Source organism: Balaenoptera acutorostrata, chromosome 2 (assembly GCF_949987535.1).
Source record: "Balaenoptera acutorostrata chromosome 2, mBalAcu1.1, whole genome shotgun sequence".
Taxonomy (NCBI): Eukaryota; Metazoa; Chordata; class Mammalia; order Artiodactyla; family Balaenopteridae; genus Balaenoptera; species Balaenoptera acutorostrata.
Window position 1 is genome coordinate 76327894 of NC_080065.1, and position 24509 is coordinate 76352402.

General features: G+C 37.1%; 1 protein-coding gene across 1 annotated transcript in view; it reads left to right on the forward strand.

Annotated features, from left to right (window-relative positions):
* ADGRV1 (adhesion G protein-coupled receptor V1) overlaps positions 1-24509 on the forward strand; it is a 540475-nt gene that overhangs the window by 155902 nt on the left and 360064 nt on the right. Inside the window, exons 59-69 of the mRNA XM_057540356.1 lie at positions 281-460; positions 3576-3740; positions 6760-6877; positions 8751-8874; positions 15773-15911; positions 16084-16269; positions 16537-16769; positions 18931-19079; positions 20680-20881; positions 21403-21622; positions 23680-23919. Of these exons, the coding sequence (XP_057396339.1) occupies positions 281-460; positions 3576-3740; positions 6760-6877; positions 8751-8874; positions 15773-15911; positions 16084-16269; positions 16537-16769; positions 18931-19079; positions 20680-20881; positions 21403-21622; positions 23680-23919 (1956 nt within the window). The remainder of the gene's footprint in view (positions 1-280; positions 461-3575; positions 3741-6759; positions 6878-8750; positions 8875-15772; positions 15912-16083; positions 16270-16536; positions 16770-18930; positions 19080-20679; positions 20882-21402; positions 21623-23679; positions 23920-24509) is intronic.

The window sequence follows — 24509 nt, forward strand, 5'->3', positions numbered from 1 at the left end:
AGTTCCCTGACCAAGGATTGAACCCAGGCCCTCGGCAGTGAGAGCACAGAGTCCTAACCCCTGGGCCGCCAGGGAATTCCCTGACTTTAAAATAGTATTATGAACACCACAGGCAAAAGTTCCTGCTTTTTTCTTTGGTACTATGTTTCTAAGTTTCAACTAAAAAGTTAAAATGTATGCGATCAAAAGTTGCTATTACATTTTACCCTCTCTGCCTCTCTCCCTCCCTTTTTCCTTCTCTCCCTCCCTCTTTTCCTTCTTTCCTTCTTTTCTTTTATAGGTTATTGCAGTGATAGAAATCACCATAATTGATGATGCTGAATTTGAACTCGTGGAGATATTCAATATTTCCTTAATCAGGGTGGCTGGAGGTGGCAGACTTGGAGAAGATGTTGTGATAACTGTTGTTATTCCACAGAATGATTCTCCATTTGGAGTGTTTGGATTTGAAGAAAAGACTGTAAGTGAAATATATCAGGAAAGGGGTGCCTTCCCCTAGGCTAATTTTTCGTGTAATTTATAGTAGAAAGGTCTTTTTCTTTTTTAAAAAAAACTCTGCATTACTCTTTACTTGCAGTTCTTTTCTCTTTTGAGTTGGCTGTTGAATTAGGGGCCAATCTGCTAACCTGTGCACACAGTTTGATAGTAGTGAGAGCTCTTAACATCAGGCAGTTACAAAGGGGTGTAATAGACTACGAGGTACTTTTTGTCTATACATGCTGTTCTGTACCGGCTCTGCTACCAGGCTGCCATCCTGGTTACAAGGCAAGATTCTGTCATGCTCCGGTTTTACACCCCAGGAATGGATTTAGCTGAGGAGGGATTTATATTCCCCACCTTTCAGGCCCTCTATCTTGATTTATATTGAACAAAACACTACAGTCACCCCAGCTCCTGTGTTTCTCTGTGTTTCTTCTCTCTCTCTCCCCTCTTACTTCTCATTGGCTGCCTACTTCTAAGAACTGCAAGAGTGAGCCTAATTATTATTGGTTCAACCCCTGAGAGAGAAAAAGAAGCTTTGGCTAGTACAAAATTATCTTTCTACCTTAACTATACAATGAAGTGTTATAAACTATATCATAATTATTATGACATAATGATTATATCATCATCATTATGACTTTACCTTTCAAAGGAAATTTCAAGATTAAATAATCATACAAATATTTAGATAATTTCGATAGACACAGCAACTTTTCTGGCTCCTTTGTCACCATTCCCTTTATTTAATCACTTATAGGTAATCAGTAATTCACCATAGATCATTTTAAATAATAGCAAATTGTTCTAATGCCTATTGTCTTTACTGTTCAGTGGATGCAAGGCTAGACCTGCAACTTGCCTATCAGGGCTGGGCTTCCTAGATGCTCCAAAATTTAGATAAACCCTAATAATTGCCTAATTATTTGACCATTGAAATTTCAACTTCATAAAAAAATGGAAACTATAAAAGGAACAGAACCCTTCTACTGCTGTAGCCTATTTGAGACTCTTTTTCTTCCTTGAGAAAGGAATGAGCAGAAATAAGTGTCTGTAAAGAGTGGTAGATTCACAAAAGTAGCTGTGAATGTTTTCTAGGCAACCTAAAAAGTCTGGAAAATACAATATGTATAAAGAAAAGAGTAAAAGTACCCATAATATTATTGCTCTAAGATAGATATCACTAGTATTTTGTCATATTTCCATCCAGGCCTTCTTTGCATATATGCAGAGAAATATTTTAATATATACAAGTATGAAATTTATTTTTAGAAAATGTATTAAATGTACTAAAAATGTATTCTCTATTACCTTCTGAGGTTAGATAAAATGTTCAGGGTTTAAGTAGTCCAACCTCCAACTGATGAAATGTTATAATAATGTTTTTGCTTTTAACTTTGTCACACTTTTGGACTTAGCCATTGGATGGTATATTTACAGGTTTCTCTCACCTTTTGAGAAAATGAAAGAGTTATGCTACTATTCGTAAATAATTTCTGTTTATTCATTCTATCTTAACTACTGTCGTAAACCTTACCGCAATAACTTTAGTGCATCCTTGATCTGGGAACTACTGTCTTACTGTAATAGCCTCAGATTTCCAACTTGTCTTATAGTCTAAAAGTAAGATTTAAGGTACCCAAACCCTTGTTGTGAGGAGTGAGTTGATACATGTAAAGCACATATAATTGGGCTTTACCCTCAATAGGTGTCAATTGCTGTTTTAATTGTTGATAATATTAGTAGTAGCTTGTGGCTCAGCCCTTTGTGGCTACTTTCCTTGTATCCTATCTTTCTTATAGCCAATAGCTCTTGATAACTTGGAGTTTATCTTTTAACCTGTATCTAAGATACACAATATTGTGCGCATAGTGAACATTCTGGTAGCATTATTTGGTGAGACAGATTATATTCAGAACTGAAGAACACTGAGAAAGGATTATTGGTATTAATCTGTCAAAATTAATAAGCTTCTCACAGGGCAATGTGCTGAGTATACCAAAACACTGGGAATCACAGAGACTCCTGGAAATATGCTTGTGAAACTGAAACTAGAATATTATTATCTATGGAAACGAAAAGGGCTTATATACGCAGTTTGTTTATAATGGATTTTTTTTCTTTCTCACTTTGCTTTTTTCTTACTTGATATTTCTGGTGTCTGAGGAGTGCTTTGAACAGCACTGCGTGTGGAGTCAAAACATCTGAACTAAATCCCAGGCTCCTTTTCTCCAAATACATGTATATCTGTGCTCCTCAGCTTTCTTAGAGTTTTTGTGAGGCTTAAATAAGATAAAGTATGTGCAAGAACTGACACATAATAGAACCTCAACAAGTATCAGTTGGCTCCAAATCCCTACTCTTGGCACCAATGCAGCATCTCATGAAAAAAGAACCCAACAAGATTGAATTATACACTCGTTAAGTGTCTTTCTTGAAAATGGAAAGCATTGTGTTATATTTTTGTATTTACATAACAAGTGCATAGTATAGGCTCAGTTTGGACTTTGCTTCACAGAGTCAATATGTGTAATTCATATTAGGTCTGTATTATGTGGGGAGCCTGACTGCCATAAAAAGAACCCCCAAATCTCAGTTCCTTAATATAATAAGAGTTTATTTCTTCTTTATGCAAAAGTCCTACATCAGTGTTCCTAGTTGGGGTCTTATGGACACCTCTTCTCCAACTGGCATCTCAGGCACCAGAGTCTCTCCATCTGTGACTCTGTCCTCCTCTAGTCATCCAGCAAATGGAGAAAGAGGGAATGTGGAAGATTGTGTGGGAAGTTGATGGCCAGACTATGATTAGCATACTTCACTTCTGCCTGTATTCTTTTGGCCAGAATTCAGTCACAAGCTCCACCTAATTGCAAAAGGGGCTAGGAAATGCCAAGTAGCTCAGTGTCTAGGGCAAAAAGGGAATGGGATTTGGTGAAACATTTTTTTTCTGCCACATGATTGTAACATGCTGTGATTAGAGTTCTAAATTCAAAAATTGCAGTCATTGAGAAGAGAAATGAGATTCTGTTTGTTCTTCCTGCTGCTTTTCGCTCTTTTTTTTTGTTTTTAACCTTACTGGATTTTCTTTTTTTCAGGTAATGGTTGATGAATCCCTTCTGTCTGATGACCCTGATTCGTATGTGACATTGACAGTTGTCCGGTCCCAAGGAGGAAAAGGAGCCATCCGACTTCAGTGGACCATAGATGAGATGGCTAAAGATGATCTCAGTCCTTTGAATGGGACACTTCATTTTGATGAGGTATAATCGTCATCAGGACTCCTGTAGATTTTCTCTAATTTGTCTTTGTTTGATTTTCTGAATTTTTTGAAATCATATGCACCATGGAGAAAAATCACACACACACACACACACACACACACACACCCCACCCCAAGATGTCTGAAATTTAATTCAGACACTACCTACATCCCGCCCTTAAAACTGCTCTTTTCTTGACATATCCTCCCCTGACTGCGGGCAAAACCAGTTAACCGAGCCAGACATCTGGGTGTCATCCCCATCTCTACCCATTCTGTAACTCTTGCATATATTTGACAACTGAGTTTAGTCAGTTTTCCCTTTTAAATACCCTCTCTGTTCCTCCTACTCTGTCATGGCTGTGACAATCAGTGCCTCCATCATCTTTCCTTGGATGGTCTTTTAACTGATATTCCCACTCCAAGTCTTTTCCCTTTTCTGTCCAGTATCCGTGCCACTAAGTAGGGTTATTCTTCTATAAGGAAGATCTCGTTATGCCACCCCCTGCTTAAAATGATCCAGTGGCGGCGTCTTACCCACAGAACTTCAGGCTCTGAAATGTGGAACACAGAGCCTCTTGGAGGGAATCCTGGCTGTACCTTCCTCCCAGTTAATCTGAGCACAGAATTTCACTGTGAATGCAGTGTAACCAGAGCCAAGGAGCATTTATCTGTCAAACTCTGAACTCTTTTTCCCTGGAAGGAGGGATGGAGAGGTGGAAGAGAATTGACAGGCTGATTCTTAAATCCATATGGAAATGCAAAAGACCAAGAATAGTCTCGGAAACTCACAAAGAAGAATGGAGGGTGCCCTTCCCTAACTAAACTTAAGATAATATGTAGCACAGGTAAATGTGACAGTATGATATTGGCTCTGGGATAGACAAATAGACCAAAGAGAAGAAACTGGAGAGTCCAGATTTATCAATCTTTTATGGTTTTTGCTTTCATGTTTGCATAAATCTTTCCTAAATTAGTAAAAACTAAAGCAAAAGGAAATTAGTTAAAAGCCAGAAAAACAGTAGAACTGATGAATAAGTTTTTTAAAAAGCAACAAAAAATAACCTCACAAAATAAGAACAAGCAAGAAAGAACCATTAAAAGAGAAAGTATAAAATTTTAAGAGATTACTTTGTACGTATCTAGACAAATGAATGTAAACATCTATATGAAATTGACCCTAATAGGTAAATAGTAGATATAGAAAGTCTAAGCAGATGAATTTTCATAAACGAAATAGAATTTAAAAAATTAAATAGGAGAGTAGAAGGTCCCCAAGGTGGTTTTCTAAAAGAAATTTGACCAAACATGTGAAGATAAGATGATCCCAATGAAACATGGTCAATCTATTTTTTTTTTTTGAGTCTATTGACCTTTTATCAGAGCTTTCAACACCAAACAACAGAAAAGCAAATACTTTTTTTCATTCAGTTTTCTAATAGATGATGAATAAATTAATCGGTGATGCCCTCTGGCAATCCATTTGCCACCTAGATATTCTGCCACCATTTTTGAGGTGTTGGTTACTCTAATGGAATTAAAGATCTCAAGCCAGATGGCACAGATATTTCATCCACTCATTTCTTAGGTTCTGATGTGCGATGGCTCAAGAAACATCTCAGTTGCATGCCCTAAACCTCTATAAACTTCACATTTGGCATGAGAAGAATTTAGAAATTACTTTGAAATTTCTTTAAAGATTTTCCATAGTAATAATGAGCAGTCATTTCCCAGTTACTACATCTACTTCCCAGATGATTAGAAAGATTTTCTGGTGTTGAGCAGGATATCCGTACCAAAATGGCAAATAGTCTGATCTTTTACCCCAGGGAATAAGGCCATCCTTGTTCAGAGTACTGCATCAGGAGGGGTGAGTTTATGGGTCACCCTGGACTTGACCCTCTCCATCTTGTTCTTTGCTTGCCAACCTGGTGCGTTCCATGTACCTCTGCATAATAGCTTTATTGTTCTTGTATACTCAGCTACTGACATATCTATGTCTCCATTCTAACAAATGACTTTGTAGCTAAGCACATAGTTCAGAGCCGCTAATTGACAATGTGCAGAGAGTAAAAGGGATGGGAGTGATTCATTGCATCCCAGGAATTATAGATTTTCCATGAGTGCATTTAATAAGGTCTGAGGCAGGAAGTATACATTTTCCTAGCAGCTCTTATAAAAGTTTTAAGAAGTACAGTTACTGTAAAATAGAAAAAAAGGACTCTTATGAAGAGAGGACAGCTTGAGTGAAGAGATTAGAATAACGTTTTAATAATAAAAATCTCAAAGAAAAGATGTGATTGCGGAACTAAGATGTACATAAGAAGCAATAAACAGCAGAATTCAAACTGTAGAAAATTAATCAGTGATGCATAGGACAAATTCGAGTTTTTTTTATCAGCATACGGAGGAGGCGGTAAAGATAAAAGTGATTTCTGTCACGGTTATGTCTCGAAGTATTAAGCTGGTTGTCTTCTATATATTTGTTTTTCCTTATTCTTTCTCTTCCAGCCTACACTGAAAACTTAGCACACGTTCCAAGAAATTACTGAGCTAAGTTTAAACCAAGAGAGGGAAGGAATAATAGTGAAAATGCTTGAGATCAACACCTATGGAAGGAATGGGAAGGAAGCAGGAGTGGGTAGAGGGCAAGGAGTAAAAATGGGTAGTAGAAAGATAACCTTTCTAAGTATTAAACCTATGACATTCATCTATTTACATCATGCTGTGACCATTTAATTCTAAGTGATCGAACTTTCAATGGTTGAAAATTTTCAGAAAATTTAAAAGTTGTGTTAACATTTCCCCCCTTTTTCCTATTATGAACCTTAATCGGATTTATGCTCAGAGCTAATTTTTACATAGTAATTCTCTCTAGCAGAAACCCATAATTCCAGGGCACAGAAAGGACACACTTTAAAAAATGCTTATGCACATAAATGTTATTCTGCTAATGAGAACATTCGAAACTTAACTTTGGTCAATCTGGAAAATGTGTTATTCCTCCTCATTTGATGTAGACTGAGTCCCAGAAGACCATTGTGTTGCACACACTTCAAGATGCCATGCTGGAGGAGGACAGGAGTTTCACCATTCAGCTGGTACCAGTTGATGAGGTAGAAATATCTCCAATAAAAGGTAAGAGAAATCGACATTTTTGGAAATTAAAAAGTAGATTTTTAGAAAAACGTGACCAGATAATCAGTAGTTACAAAGATAGGTAGTATTTGTTTTTATAATTCCTAAAACGTTTTCTAAATCATAAAGATGTTATTTCCTACTTGTATAACAGCTAAAGACTTTTTAAAGCTAAAATTACCATACCCATTGTTGGTAAGGTCATACGCCAAAGACTTCATACTACTTAGCTGTGTGATTTTTAAAAAGATAAAGATGTTTGTTTTAGCAGTGTTTATAAAGTAAAATAGGAAAGCTTCTTAAATGATCCTACAGTAGGAGACTGGTTAAATGTAACAGAATACTATGCAACTATTCAAAAAATGTGGCAGAAAAAGCCTTACTTACATTAAAATTAAGAACACTTCATTACATGGATAATTGTTACATTAATAAAATGGGCTTTGTAACAACATGTTCATTGTAATCCCCTTTTTGTCACGTGCATGTCATAAACATGTTTGAAATTATTTATTTGAAATGTTGATAGTGGTTTTTGATTACCTATATTTTCTACACCTACTTACAATGATCACATGTTACTTTTGTAATAAAATGTTATTTTAAAACAGCATCTTATTATGTCTCTTTCAGCCTATCTATTGCCTATTTTGATAAGAAAGTAATTACTTAGATTTTGACATTTCAGAAACAGGCATCATAATTCTCACTTGCCTATGGTCCATGTGAAAATTTGTTTCTTAGGTCTGGAGAGAAAGGATTACTGGAGCTAAAATGGTTTCATTATTGTACAAATAGTAATAACCATAAAAAATGGCCCAGCAACTTTGATATGAAAGCTTAGTTACTGTTGCATGTCCTTTTTTGCCATCAAGAACTTCATCCTATGCAAGGGTTCGTGGTCAAGGAAGCAGAATTCCGTGGCTAAGGAAATTTGCAGAATTGTAGAGAGTATTGTGTACTGTCACCTATGATATCACATAGGGTAGTTATTCCTTTTGCATTTATATCTAGAGTACTTCCAGCAAGCACTTGAGGGATTCATATCTTTGCATTATATTCTTCCATAAGTTTTAAGTCAGCTCAGTTGTCTACATCGTGTTAAACGTCAGGGTTGATATTATATAGACTAATTAGACGCAAGAACAAGAATATAACAGTGGATCAAGGTAAATCATTTGTTAATATAAAAAATTCATAATATATTTCTAATTGTGACATCCTTGCACTTGACAAACCACTCTTGATCCCATTAATCCATTGCCAAAGAAAGTGATAGTATAGTAATCCAATCCTTTGTTTCATTAAACTCTAATATGTGCTTCTGGAAACAATTTTATTTAAGTTACTGCTAAATTATGATATGAATACTCAAATTACTTGATATGGGTTTTATTTCCATTTTAGTAGGAATACTTGACACATTTTATAAACACTTAAAGCAAATGGTAGAGACAGAAAATTAAAAATAAAAAAGGGCCCCCAAGAATTCTAGCTTTTGCTACATAGCTAATAGATACAGCCACATAGCCAATTTCAGTGAGCTACAAAATGGTTACTGTAGAAGTGGATTAATGCACATGGTAGAAGAGTACTTACTTATCATGGGAGTGATAGTGGAAGTACTGCCCACTTTATCCCTTTCATTAAAATGTGATCTTGGGCAAGTCATTTGCCTTACTGTCTTCAATGCTTCTATGTGCTTAAATATCTGCACTGGTAAAATGAGGATAATATTAGTACCTAACTTATATGATTGTCATGAGGATTAACTCACAAGATTAGTATATGTAAAGCCCTTAGAACATTGCCAGGCATGTACTAAGTGAATCCATGTGTTTTCTACGTAAGTGGTATATCATCTTCAACTTAGGTAGCGCATCAATAATCATTCGAGGAGATAAGGGAGTGTCAGGAGAAGTTGCGATAGCTCCATCATCTAGGCACGTCCTCATTGGGGAACCCTCAGCAAAATATAATGGAACTGCTATCATCAGGTAAGGATTTCCTAATTTTTGTTTGCCTACGTTAGGGTTTTAAAGTTTTATTTAAATAATTAGCATTATTAATTAAATACATTGTTCTTAATACAGACATATTCTTCAGGCATTGTCTTTTTATATATTTGTAAAATCCTGTGGAGAGTAGAACATATTTTTGATAAAAACTGAAGGTATGTTTTGAGTTATCTTGACGTTAGATCATGAGATGTTTTGTTTTGTTTTTTTACCAACTTTATTGGAGTATAATTGCTTTACAATGGTATGTTAGTTTCTGCTGTATAACAAAGTGAATCAGCTTTACATATACATACATCCCCATATCTCCTCCCTCTTGTGTCTCCCTCCCACCCTCCCTATCCCACCCCTCTAGGTGAACACAAAGCACCAAGCTGATCTCCCTGTGCTATGCGGCTGCTTCCTACTAGCTATCTACTTTACATTTGGTAGTGTATATATGTCCATGCCACTCTCACACATCGTTCCAGCTTACCCTTCCTCCTCCCCATGTCCTCAAGTCCATTCTCTATGTCTGCGTCTTTATTCCTGTCCTACCCCTAGGTTCTTCAGAACCATTTTTTTTTTTTTTTAGATTCCATATATATATGTGTTAGCATATGGTATTTGTTTTTCTCTTTCTGACTTACTTCACTCTGCATGACAGTCTCTAGGTCCATCCACCTCACTACAAATAACTCAATTTTGTTTCTTATTATGGCTGAGTAATATTCCATTGTATATATGTGCCACATCTTCTTTATCCATACATCTGTCGATGGACACTTAGGTTGCTTCCATGTCCTGGCTACTGTAAATAGAGCTGCAATGAACATTGTGGTGCACGACTCTTTTTGAAGTATGGTTTTCTCAGGGTACATGCCCAGTAGTGGGATTGCTGGGTCGTATGGTAGTTCTATTTTTAGTTTTTTAAGGAACTTCCATACTGTTCTCCATAGTGGCTGTATCAATTTACATTCCCACCAGCAGTGCAAGAGGGTTCCCTTTTCTCCACACCCTCTCCAGCATTTATTGTTTGTAGATTTTTTGATGTTGGCCATTCTGACCGGTGTGAGATGATACCTCATTGTCGTTTTGATTTGCATTTCTCTAATGATTAATGATGTTGAGCATCCTTTCATGTGTTTGTTGGCAATCTGTATATCTTCTTGGAGAAATGTCTATTTAGGTCTTCTGCCCATTTTTGGATTGGGTTGTTTGTGTTTTTGATATTGAGCTGCATGAGCTACTTGTATATTTTGGAGATTAATCGTTTGTCTGTTGCTTTGTTTGCAAGTATTTTCTCCCATTCTGAGGGTTGTCTTTTTGTCTGTTTATGGTTTCCTTTGCTGTGCAAAAGCTTTTAAGTTTCATTAGGTCCCATTTGTTTATTTTGTTTTTATTTCCATTTCTAGGAGGTGGGTCAAAAATGATCTTGCTGTGATTTATGTCATGCAGTGTTCTGCCTATGTTTTCCTCTAAGGATTTTATAGTATCTGGCCTTACATTTAGGTCTTTAATCCATTTTGAGTTTATTTTTGTGTATGGTGCTAGGGAGTGTTCTAATTTCATTCTTTATATGTAGCTGTCCAGTTTTCCCAGCACCACTTATTGAAGAGGCTGTCTTTTCTCCACTGTATATTCTTGCCTCCTTTATCAAAAATAAGGTGACCGTATGTGCGTTGGTTTGCCTCTGGGCTTTCTATCCTGTACCATTGATCTATATTTCTGTTTTTGTGGCAGTACCATACTCTCTTGATTAGTGTAGCTTTGTAGTATAGTCTGAAGTCCGGGAGCCTGATTCCTCCAGCTCTGTTTTCTTTCACAAGATTGCTTTGGCTCTTTGGGGTCTTTTGTGTCTCCATATCAATTCTAAGGTTTTTTGTTCTTGTTGTGTAAAAAATGCCATTGGTAATTTGGTAGGGATTGCATTGAATCTGTAGATTGCTTTGAGTAGTGTAGTTATTTTTGCAATTGTTGCTTCTTCCAATCCAAGAACATGGTATATCTCTCCATCTGTTTATATCATCTTTAATTTCTTTCATCAGTGTTTTATAGTTTTGTGCATACAGGTCTTTTGTCTCCCTTGGTAGGTTTATTCCTAAGTATTTTATTCTTTTTGATGCAGTGGTGAATGAGAGTGCTTCCTTAATTTCTCTTTCAGATTTTTCATCATTAGTGTATAGGAATGCAAGAGATTTCTGTGCATTAATTTTGTGTCCTGCAACTTTACCAAATTCATTGATTAGCTCTAGTAGTTTTCTGGTGGCATCTTTAGGATTCTCTATGTATACTATCATGTCGTCTGCAAACAGTGACTGTTTTACTTCTTCTTTTCCAATTTGTATTCCTTTTATTTCTTTTTCTTCTCTGATTGCCGTGGCTAGGACTTCCAAAACTACGTTGAATAATAGTGGTGAGAGTGGACATCCTTGTCTCATTCCTGATCTTAGAGGAAATGCTTTCAGTTTTTCACCACTGAGAATGGTGCTTGCTGTGGGTTTGTCGTATATGACGTTTATTATGTTGTGGTAAGTTCCCACTATGCCCACTCTCTAGAGACTTTTTATCATAACTGGGTGTTGAATATTGTCAAAACCTTTTTCTGCGTCTATTGAGATGATCACATGGTTTTTATTCTTCAATTTGTTAATATGGTGTGTCACATTGATTGATTTGAGTGTGTTGAAGAATCCTTGCATCCCTGGGATAAATCCCACTTGATCATGGTGTATGATCCTTTTAATGTGTTGTTGGATTCTGTTTGCTAGTATTTCGTTGAGGATTTTTGCATCTATATTCATCAGTGATATTGGCCTGTAATTTTCTTTTTTTGTAGTATCTTTGTCTGGTTTTGGTATCAGGGTGATGATGGCCTCATAGAATGAATTTGGGAGTGTTCCTTCCTCTGCAATATTTTGGAAGAGTTTGAGAAGGATGGGTGTTAGCTCTTCTCTAAACATTTGATAGAATTCATCTGTGAAACCATCTGGTCCTGGACTTTTGTTTATTGGAAGACTTTTAATCACAGTTTCAATTTCAGTGCATGTGATTGGTCTGTTCATATTTTCTATTTCTTTCTGGTTCAGTCTTAGAAGGTTCTACCTTTCTAAGAATTTGTCCATTTCTTCCAGGTTGTCCATTTTATTGGCATAGAGTTGCTAGTAGTAGTCTCTTAGAATGCTTTGTATTTCTGCGGTGTCTGTTGTAACTTCTCCTTTTTCATTTCTAATTTTATTGATTTGAGTCCTCTTCCTCTTTTTCTTGATGAGTCTGGCTAATGGTTTATCAATTTTGTTTATCTTCTCAAAGGACCAGCTTTTAGTTTTATTGATCTTTGCTATTGTATTCTTTGTTTCTATTTCATTTATTTCTGCTCTGATCTTTATGATTTCTTTCCTTCTACTAACTTTGGGTTTCATTTGTTCTTCTTTCTCTAATTCCTTTAGGTGTAAGGTTAGATTGTTTATTTGAAATTTTCTTGTTTCTTGAGGTAGGCTTGTCTTGCTGTAAACTTCCCTCTTAGAACTGCTTTTGCTGCATCCCACAGGTTTTGGATCATCGTGTTTTCATTGTCATTTGTCTCTAGGTATTTTTTGATTTCCTCTTTGATTTCTTCAGTGATCTCTTGGCTATTTAGTAACATATTGTTTAGCCTCCATGTGTTTGTGTTGTTTACGTTTTTTTCCCTGTAATTCATTTCTAATCTCATAGCATTGTGGTCAGAAAAGATGCTGGCTATGATTTCAATTTTCTTAAATTTACTGAGGCTTGATTTGTGACCCAAGATGTGATCTATCCTGGAGAATGTTCCATGTGCACTTGAGAATAAAGTGTAATCTGCTGTTTTTGGATGGAATGTCCTGTAAATATCAGTTAAGTCCATCTTGTTTAATATATCATTTAAAGCTTGTGTTCCCTTATTTATTTTCATTTTGGATGATCTGTCCATTGGTGAGAGTGGGGTGTTAAAGTCCCCTACTATGATTGTGTTACTGTCGATTTCCCCTTTTATGGCTGTTAGCATTTGCCTTATGTATTGAGGTGCTCCTATGTTGGGTGCATGAATATTTACAGTTGTTATATCTTCTTGGATTGATCCCTTGATCATTATTTAGTGTCCTTCTTTGTCTCTTGTAATAATCTTTAAGTCTATTTTGTCTGATATGAGAATTGCTACTCCAGCTTTCTTTTGATTTCCATTTGCATGGAACATCTTTTTCCATCCCCTCACTTTCAGTCTGTATGTGTTCCTAGGTCTGAAGTGGGTGTCTTGTAGACAGCATACGTATGGGTATTGTTTTTGTATCCATTCAGCCAGTCTATGTCTTTTGGTTGGAGCATTTAATCCTTTTACATTTAAGGTAGTTATCAATATGTATGTTCCAAATACCATTTTCTTAATTGTTTTTGGTGTTTTATTGTAAGTCTTTTCCTTCTCTTGTGTTTCCTGCCTAGAGAAGTTCCTTTGCATTTGTCGTAGACCTGGTTTGGTGGTGCTTAATTGTCTTAGCTTTTGCTTATCTGTAAAGGTTTTAATTTCTCTGTCGAATCTGAATGAGTTCCTTGCTGGGTAGAGTAATCTTGGTTGTAGGTTTTTCCCTTTCATCACTTTAAATATGTCCTGCCACTCCCTTCTGGCATGCAGAGTTTCTGCTGAAAGATCCGCTGTTAACCTTATGGGAATTCTGTTGTGTGTTAATTGTTGCTTTTCCCTTGCTGCTTTTAATATTTTTTCTTTGTATTTAATTTTTGATAGTTTGATTAATATGTGTCTTGGCGTGTTTCTTCTTGGATTTATCCTGTATGGGACTCTCTGCACTTACTGGACTTGATTGACTATTTCCTTCCTCATATTAGGGAAGTTTTCAACTATAATCTCTTCAAATATTTCTCAGTCCCTTTTTTTTTTCTTTTCTTCTTCTGGGACCCCTAGAATTCAAATGTTGGTGCATTTAATGTTGTCCCAGAGGTCTCTGAGACTGTTCTCAATTCTTTTCAATCCTTTTCTTTATTCTGCTCTGCGGTAGTTATTTCCACTATGTAGAATGTTCTTCTGCCTCAGTTATTCTGCTATTGATTCCTTCTAGTGTATTTTTAATTTCAGTTATTGTGTTGTTCATCACTGATTGTTCTTCAGTTCTTCTAAGTCTTTGTTAAACATTTCTTATATCTTCTCGATCCATGCCTCCATTCTAATTCGGATTCCTTCTAGAGAATTTTTAATTTGATTTACTGTGTTGTTCATCATTGTTTGTTTGCTCTTTAGTTCTTCTAGGTCCTTGTTAAACGTTTCTTGTATCTTCTCCATTCTGTTTCCAAGATTTTGGATCATCTTTACTATCATTAGTCTCAATTCTTTTTCAGGTAGACTGCCTATTTCCTGTTCATTTGTTTGGTCTGGTGGGTTTTTACCTTGCTCCATCATCTGCTGTGTGTTTCTCTGTCTTCTCATTTTGCTTAACTTACTGTGTTTAGGGTCTCCTTTTCGCAGGCTGCAGGTTCGTAGTTCCCATTGTTTTTGGTGTCTGCCCCCAGTGGCTAAGGTTGGTTCAGTGGGTTGTGTAGGCTTCCTGGTGGAGGGGACTGGTGCCTGTGTTCTGGTGGATGAGGCTGGATCTTGCCTTTCTGGTGGGCAGGACCGCATCTGATGGTGTGTTTTGGGGTGTCTCTGACCTTATTATGAGTTTAGGCAGCCTCTGTGCTAATGGGTGGGGTTGTGTTCCTGTCTTGCTAGTTGTTTTGCATAGGGTGTCCAGCACTGTAGCTTGCTGGTCGATGAGTGGAGCTGGGTCTTAGCATTGAGATGGAGATCTCTGGGAGAGCTTTCACTGTTTGATATTACGTGAGGTTGGGAGGTCTCTGGTGGACCAGTGTCCTGAACTCAGCTCTCCCACCTCAGAGGCTCCGGCCTGACACCAAGCCAGAGCACCAAGACCCTGTCAGCCACACAGCTTTTTAAAAAATGCTACTTTAAGGTTCCTGCACCTCTTTCTTTGTAGAATGGGAGTGTGGACCTTCTGCCTTCTGCCTTGGACCTGCTAGTGTTGGAGGGTCTCCTGCAGAGGCGGGGGTAGCTGTGGCTCACCGTGGGGACAAGGACACTTGCAGCAGTAGTTCTGGGTAGTACTCCTTGGTGTGAGCCCTCCCAGAGTCCACCATTATCCCCACCAAAGACCCGGGTAGGCCATGAGAAGGTTTCTGACTGTTTTTTAGATTATTTGCACAACCCCATGCCAAGGAGAGCACACTGAGTAACATCAAGAGATCTATGCTTTCAGCCCTGTTCTGTCACTAGCCATGTAAAATAGGAGTTACTTCATCTCTGTAAGCTTGTGTGCCTTAGCTACAGAATCATTCCTTAAAAAATCATCTGGATCAAAGATTTTATGATTCTGATTGTTCTAAAATTAGGACCTATTATTTAACTAGGGTGGTATGATCATAGGCAATTTTGTTTATCATAAATTTTCTCATGAGCAGTGAGATAGCAGTTATCAATAAAATAGCTGAATTTGTGTTAAAACTTTATCTTTTTGGTAGTTTTTTCATTAGCATTGAATGTGTGAAGTGTTTACTGTCCTTTATTCGTATTTTGTATCTTGTGTAGTAAGTGAAAAGTCCATACATACTTTTTTTTAATTCCTTTAAACCTTCTACTTTTAGTGTTCAGCTTTTCCTAGTGTCCTTGTCAAGCAGATTTACGCAAGCTCACTATTTTGGGTGTTACTGTCTTGGAATTAAAAGACTTTTTTTGCTTTATAGTTGATAGATAGGGTTATTGAAATTCATAATATTCTTGAAATAATTGAAAATTGTTTATTGTTGAAGGATAGAGCAAATATTTAGGAAAAGCTCTTTCAATAAAAATGAACTATACATTTGTGTGTTGTTGTAGCCTCGTTCGTGGCCCAGCGATTTCTGGGGAGGTCACAGTGTACTGGAGGATATTCCCTCCTTCCGTGGGGGAATTTGCTGAAACTTCAGGAAAACTAACAATGCGAGATGGACAGTCTGCGGCAATTGTAGTGTTACAGGTATCAGTATTACTGATTGCTGTTATGCCCTTTGCTGTGTGTGTGTGTGGTTGGGGGGTGGGGTGGTGGGAGGTGGTCAGTATCACAGAGTTCGTTGTTTTGCTTATATGATAGATATTTTTCTTTAAATGTTCAGATTCTGCTGCTCATGGCTCTTTCTGTCCTTCTCTAGGCTTTGAATGATGACATTCCTGAGGAAAAGTGTTTCTATGAGTTTCAGCTCACTGGAGTCAGCGACGGGGCGGTACGGCGTGAATCCAGCAGCACAGCCAACATCACAGTGGTGGCTAGTGACTTTCCCTACGGACGATTCGCCTTTTCACAAGAGCAACTTCGGGTGTCAGAGGAAGTGCAAAAGGTGGAGCGTGAAATGCTTAAAATCTTAAATACCATTTTTATTTTTTATATCGTGAGCGATCTTTAAAATGTGTTTCTTTGTTCATATTCCAAAGTGTTCACAAACTGATTAATGTGTTCCTGATATCATTTTAACGTAGAATTTATATACTTTGATAAATTTACATGTAACTTCGACCTAATCCTGGTAAATAGAAGTAGAGACACTCAAAATTAAGTCTTGCCTGGTAGAGTACTCATCCAAAATAAAAAACTGCTTCTTGCATAGGTTAACCTCACAGTCGTCCGTTCGGGTGGCTCTTTTGGCCCCGTGAGGCTCTGGTTTGAGGCTGTGAGTGGGACAGCCGAGGCTGGCGTGGATTTCATCCCTCCACCAAGGCAGCTCCTCTTTGAAGCGAGGGAGACGGTGAAAAGCATGCACATTGAAATCCTTGATGACAGCCTTCCTGAAGGCCCTGAGGAATTTTCCCTAGTGATTACAAAGGTGGAACTCCTGGGAAGGTAAAGTAAAAGAGAAAAATAGGAAAAAGGAAACAAAACAGAGAGAAAGGATGAGTGAAAGCTAGTTTGTGCAGGGATGAATACTGAACTGACTGTAAAACAGTCTTTCCCTGCTTTGTCTCACATTTATGTGACACTAGACCAGGACAGTGGTGGCAAAGACTGTTAATTATACAATGTTCTAAAATAAAATTTTTTCGTGAAAGTTGAAAGTATGTGTTTCTGTTGTGTGAAGTCACTGTGGGCAGCAGGGGAATCGAACATGGTGTGGGCTTGTAGTAATTTGGTGAGGAAACAGAGGGGCCGTTCTCTAGGTCAGAGGGCAGCTGGCGGGGCCGATTTTGGTTCCCCCATCTCTGTCTCTACACCAGGGAACAGGCTGGACTGAGAGATTTCTTTCCTTGATGTCTCTGAAGGCTGTACAGTATTGTCTTCTGTGTGATGAATGAGGTAGATGTTTGCCCAATGGCATTTTTAAAGCAGGGGAGAAAATTTGAGTAAAAGATGGTTGTTACTGCACCATGTTTTCATTGAAGATCAAGAGTTAACCATATTGAGGCCCTCTCATTCTCTGATTTAGTGCAGCGACTTGATTAACAAGGGTGGGAAACACGTGTTGCATGATGAAATAGATGGAATACGTACAGGTTAAGTGGCTCAAGAAGCACCTCTGCACCTATGGCTTACATACAACCTTCAACTGGAATAATGTTTGCACTTAGATAGGTCCTAAAGGAAGTTTACTTGTGCATGCAATGAAAATGCTTTTGCATTTGTGATATTAATGCAATGCTTTAAAGCTTTTTTTAACTAAAATATTTCACTGAATGACTGAGGCAGAGTGTATATCATTCCCCTGGGAAAAATTACTGTGGCCTTACTAACACTTCAACTCTTAAATTTCCCAGGTATGATTCTGTGTCTGACGATGGGAATGAATTTGTACTTGTATTAAATGTATTAAAACTTGAGATGGTCACTGACTATTTTAAGTGAGTGAAGTTTGGTAAATGTAGCGCATTATGTGTGAGATTATATCTGTGTTTTTGACTAAGTGGGGCTTGAAGCATTTGTCCTCGCTGCCCTTTAGAAAAGGCAATTCCTACTTAAGCTTAATTCTGAGGAAACAAGTTTTTCTTCCAGATAAATTTCTAGGCTTCCTTTGATCTGAAAAGGAGAGTAGTATAAACCCAATTTGCCTAGTTGCTAGAAAATTTACTGCCTTGATATTCAGTTACGGTAAGCAGCTAAACCATGATCCATCTCAGACTACTGATAACGGTTTCTCTTATCATTTAATATTTTAACCCCCAGTTTTCTAATTTTGTCTTGTATGTAATCTAATTAATGAGCGTTCAACCTTTCCAAACTAGGTAGGTTAAAAATACTAGGTAAATAGAATTTGGGAATTGAAGGAAGGACTAAAATGGTTTAGTGCCATCTTTTTTGGTGGCTTCAGGAATTAAAGCGATGTAAAACCCGGGAAGTCAAAACTTTTCTTTGATGGGAGTAATAGCAATCTTTAAAAGAGACTTTCTCAGCAGAAATATATTGCTAGACAAGTAAACTACCATCTGTATGAAAGAATAGAGGCATTGATTTAATTGATATTCACAGAAACTGGAATATTTTCTTGAATCTTGATGGTTTAGCTTAAAATTTCTTTAGTGGCATGACACTCATTATATCCTTAAAGTAACTCTCTCTTCCATAAAAGAAAAAAAAATAATAAAGTAACCCTCCCAACCTAACACTGTAGATCTCTAGCCTAGCTGGTTTCCATCTTTGAGTGCACTACAATTTAATGTACATTCCCGTCCGTGACCCATTACTGTAGTATGTGCTCAGCAGTACATTCCTAGCCCCAGAGGTTCATTTTCCAACTTCTTCCCAATTTCCTAATAGTTTTATTATCTTCCTATTGCCTAAGTTTAATAACTTTATATTAGTTTTAGTTTTATGCAGGCAGTGATAATTGGGAGCAGCACAGAAATATATTTCAAACATCATTTCAGAAAATTAAAGTATTTTCGTGTTGGGATCTTTAAAAGGATGAAAAAGCTTAATAGGAATAAATTATAGGAGCTAATAGGACCCTTCTTCAATTCATGCTAAGCAATTATACTCAGTTTATTTTATTTATTTCTTATGACTCTGAAAGAGGGTATGATTTTACCATCCAAGAAAATGGACTTCAGGTGGATCAACCTCCTGAAATAGGAGACATCTCCATTGTCCGAATCATCATAATGAAAAATGATAACGCAGAGGGAATCATTGAATTTGACCCAAGGTATACTGCCTTTGAAGGTAGGTTCAGTAACATTACTTATAAATTTACCACCAATTTCTGAATTAGAGTACCTCAGCACGACATTGTCAGTTTGAATTGGCTTATGCAAATTTTCCTGGTTTGGGGTGTGTGCATGCATGTGTGCGTGTGTGTGTGTACACATATATACACCTTTGTATGTATTTATATATGCCTTTATATATATTTACGTATTTATTTTAAAAATATATTTTGAGTTACCTTTGGGCAGTCTTGAATCTCACTTTTGTATGGCAAAGTGGAATGGTTGGGAATAAGGCATTTAAAGAAATTATGTTTAACTTTAAGATTGTTGAAATGTTTGCATTTTGAACACTTTTATGAATATATTTCTAATTTATGTAATGCTTAATTTCCTTTGTGATTAGAAATCAGTGAATATTCACTTTCTAATGAATAATCACCTTTGAAATATTTTACTGGACCGCAGGTGCAGGTAGTATCTGGACTCCTAGTCATGCTTTCTTGAAACAGTTCCTAATAGCAGCTTGCCTTATCTTGCCAATTCTCCCCTCTTGTAGAAGCAGAATGCAGAAAATATGGTTATATTTCCTCCTGGTAGAAGGAGGTGGCTGCTTTTCTGATTTTATTCAAAAGCAGAATATGAATATACCTTTCAAAATAAACATGTTATCTTCTCATTGCAATTAATTTATTGGCTTCATTGCCGCCGTCAGATCTTTCGTTATCTAGCCATTTTTAAAGTTCATCAGAAATCACTTTAGGAGTTGATTTGTATTGACTTCATGGGTAAAGTCATGGAAAACATCACCATTTTGTGAACTTCAGTCTACAGCGAGTAAAAAAAGGCTGCATTTTTACACCAACAGAAAAATGGGACTTGGATCTTTTTTGTTCACTGATTTCTGTTTGATTCACTATCGTTGGGGATATTTGGGACAATGCATTTATAATTACAGTGTAAGTTCAGTACTATTTACCCCTGGCTAGTGTGAACTCTATTAAATGATATTTTAATATACATACATTAGCATAGCTGAAGAAGAAATAAATTTTTGAATAGAATTTTTAAGTTGAAATCAAGCACTGAGGATACATTTTCAGATTTACAAGTAGATTTCATAGGAACTGAAAATGTAACAGAATCATCTTTATATCTGGATTTTTCAAGCACTCATATGATATAAATAACATACACCTTATTTTTTATATTACTGATGTTTCAGTTAAATATGCAGAAACAATCCAGAATGGTTTCCTTTGAGTACACATATTTTAAGTGTTTTTTGTGCTCATCTAGCGTTGTCAAAAAAGCAAGGGTTATTTATTTATATGTGGCACACAGAGAAAGAATGGCTATGCTAATGATTAAATCGATTATTTAAATTCTAACTTACACTCACTATAATTTTCAACTTGTGACACACTATAGTTCTCCTAAAAAAAATAAGTCATGACATTTTCACTAATTGTTTTTTAAAGCGATAAATGAACTGCGGAAAAATTGAGTGCTTGTGTTGTACTGTTATATTTAATTGTCACGTTTGATTTGACTGGATCTTATAAAAGTCACTTGCTTTGTCTGGCATACCAATTAATTTCAAATTCCTGTTACAGTGGAGGAGGACGTAGGGATGATCATGATTCCAGTGGTGAGGCTTCATGGCACTTATGGCCGTGTGACAGCTGATGTCATCTCTCAGAGCTCTTCTGCAGTTCCTGGTGGTGTTGATTATGTACTGCATGGTAGTTCAGTCACCTTTCAGCATGGGCAGAGCTTAAGTTTTATAAATGTTTCCATCATTGACGACAATGAAAGGTAATACTATTTAGTGATATTGGAAATAACATGGGCATATGTAAAGCATGCGTATTGTGCTCCAGTCCTTACCTATGTTTTGCACTGATAATAGAATTTTAGATTATACTTGTACCCATTGAAAAATGAGTGAGAAACTTTAGGGGGTGCTGAGATAGGGAAAAAGGGATTGGGAGACCATTGTGATTGTGTGTCACTTTTTCTCAAATAGAAGAAGAAATAATAATTTTTATTCTTCTAGATTTGAAAAGTCTAATCAGAATGTGGAAACATCCTGCAGATCACTTCCTTAATGCATTAAGCAATTAAAAAGAGGGGAAGAGAGTCCAATAACTATCCCAGTTTATGTAATATTGAAGTGATCATTTGTGCTTTTAGCTAAGCACCCTCTTCTTACCACTTGGTGTGTGACTACTGTGCCTTGAATATGTATGACCAATTTGGAAAATGACTAGTTATTTGGATTTTAGAAGCATTTTAATATGTTTAGACTCACAGAATTGCTCCTTCTTGCTATGCAGTGAATTTGAGGAGCCCATTGAAATCCTGCTCATTGGAGCTACTGGTGGAGCAGTCCTTGGGCGCCACCTAGTGTGCAGAATCACGATTGCCAAGAGTGACTCTCCCTTTGGTGTAGTAAGATTTCTCAATCAAAGCAAAATTTCTGTTCCTAATCCCAATTCTACAGTGATTTTACCCTTGATGCTGGAGCGGACTGGAGGACTCTTGGGAGAGATTCAGGTAGAGTTATTCTTCCCATGATTTAAAAAATAATTTGGATTGATAGATACGGTGTTGGATTTTCTTATTCCTCAAATACAGTCATTTATTTATTCACAGTCAGTAATATTTATTAATTACCTAGTAGGTATAAAGCAGCTTCTAAAATCCTTTGAAGTACATAAAAATGCATGAGGTATATAGCTGTCTTCAGGGCACTCTTGAGAGAAAGTTAAAAATTAAATGAAGGATTCTGGTAAAAGTCAACAAGTATTTATAGAGGGCTTTCCATGTACCAGACCCTGTTATAGGCCCTGAGAATGCACCAGTGAACAAGACAGACTTCATCTCTGTTCTCATAAAGTTTTCAAACAATAAACAAAAAAAAAATGAAAAGAAAATGATCTGATAACACGAAGTTTTTGGCAGGAATGTAAAATCAGGAGACACAATCATAAGTGACCTGCTGGCCTCTGTTGATTGGATGGTAAGGGTGTGATATTAAAGCTGAAAGATGATAAGAAAGAGGTGCTCAAGTAATTGTTAGAGGCATGAGCATTTGGGCAGAGGGATTAGCTAGTGCAGATCTACAAACTTGGCATGTTTGCGGTGTGCAGAGAGCTCCATGTGGTGGATGGGCTTGGAAATGAAGGGATAACAGCACAAGATAGATCAGAGGGGCCCATAGGTGTTTGGTCACAGAGAACTTTCTAAGCCAGGTTAAAGATGAGTCTAAGTGCAAATAGGATGCCATTAGAGAGTTTTAAGCAGGGGAATGATGTCAGTGTCACCGGGTTGTCAGCTCACTTATAACTGCTGTGAGGAAAATGGGTTGTCAAGAAGCCGGAGTAGAAGCAGGGAGAGCAGTTAGAAGGCTCCTGCCCTCTATAGCCCAGGGCAGAGCTGACGATGGCTCAGACAGGGGTGGAGATGGAGCTGGCCAGATGGGAAGGGACATCGAGTATGTTTTGGAGGAAAAATTCACTGGGCTTATGGAGGGAAAGAGAGTAATCAAGGATAACTGCTAGAATTTTAGTTGAGCAACTGGTTGAATTGTAGTGCTGTTTACTGAGATGCCGAAGCTTGGGGGAAAAGCAAGGGTTCTGTTTTGGCCTTGTTGATTTGAGATAGCTACTAGACACCCCACTGGAGGGGCAGGTAGGCAGGGGGAAGTTCGAGTGTGGGTTGTGGGGAGGTCAGGGCTGCAGACAGATTCAAAAGATGTTGACACACCTGGAGGCATTTGAAACTCTGTGGCCTAAGGAGTGTAGACAGGGATGTAAGGGGTATAGACCCAAGCGCGGGCTCCCAACATTTAGGGATCTGAGGAGGGAGAGCCAGCCAAAAAGACTGAGGAGTAAAGAAGGAAAACTAGGAAGGTATGTGTTACGTGAGTAACATGTAAGCCAAGGAAGACAGGACACAGTGTTTCAAGAGAAAGAAGTGGTCAGCTGTGTCCAATGCTGATGAAAGATGAAAGAAGCAAAGAGAAGTGCCCAGTTTTCTTTCTTTATGCATATGAAAAGTATACAATTTTAAATTATAGAAACTTTAAAAAATGCATTTGTTGCAATATAAAATTTTTGTTTCTTGTAACAATTTATGAAAATTTCTGTTCCTCTTACACTAGGAATTTAAGTATATTTATTGCTGCACGCCCAGCAGACCTTTCACATGGTTTTATAGTCTGATTCAAATAGGTTTTGATGGACAGAAGCTGTGCACTAGCAAGACAGTTTGTACTCATATTTTTAAAGTTTATATTACTCTAATATACATATTTAGAATATATACCTTTATGTTTTTGTTATCCTGTGGTGATAACAAATGACTGGGTATTCAGATCTTTCTTTACTTGTTAGACATTACTATTCATGAAAACAGATATTCTATAGATACATAGCTTATATTTGCAAATATTATTTTAAACAACATGAGTTGATAACATAGGAATTTGCTGGAGATATTCTAGAATAATTTTCACATGTATGTATATATATTTTTAATACTACATATCCTGCTAAGTAATTCTTTGTTTAAAGCTGATCGTTTCTATTAAAAAAACGAACACCCTGCAGGTAAACTGGGAGATAGTCGGACCCAATTCTCAGGAAGCCCTACCATCACAGAACAGAGACATCGCAGACCCGGTGAGCGGGTCCTTCTCCTTTGGAGATGGGGAAGGTGGAGTGAGAAGCATCATTCTGATAGTCTATCCTCATGATGACGTTGAACTTGAAAAGACTTTCATTATTAAACTTAAACTTGTGAAAGGAGAAGCTAAGTTAGACTCCAGAGCTAAAGATGTTACATTAACAGTAAGTCAGACTTTGTTTTGCCCACAAAATTTTGGATTTAACGGATTTATTGGAAAATGCATTTACATTTGTTGAAACTCTATAGGCTTGTGATGAATTGAAAGTTATAAGACCAAATGAAGTCATAGTAATTCCTGTGGGTCAGATGTTCTGGTTGTTATGTTAGTTTATTCCATAGCCTCATTATTGATAATTTTTAAAGGCTTTAAGATAATGAGAAATACTTATTTTACACTTTCTGAGAAAATCTGATGCTTTGGGGATATTTGGCACTTTTAGAGACGAGGCATTCGTCATATCATACGCATAGGATATCTTTGCCATTAAAGTGCATAAAAGTTCACAGATAGTCACAAGTCAGATTGTTGGAAGGAAGCATGGTACTTGTTCAATTAGGGCAATGATGGTGTGGATCAGATCCGAGTTCAGCATATTTTGCGTGAATCACCCAGTCCATCGGGGCAGAAGGTACTGGGGACCAAGGTTACTGAAAAAAAGACTGAAAGATGCACCTTTTTTTTAAGTTTGGAAAACACTCTTGTCCTGGGTCTGTATCAGTCAGATGTCTCCAGAGAACCAGAACTATTAGG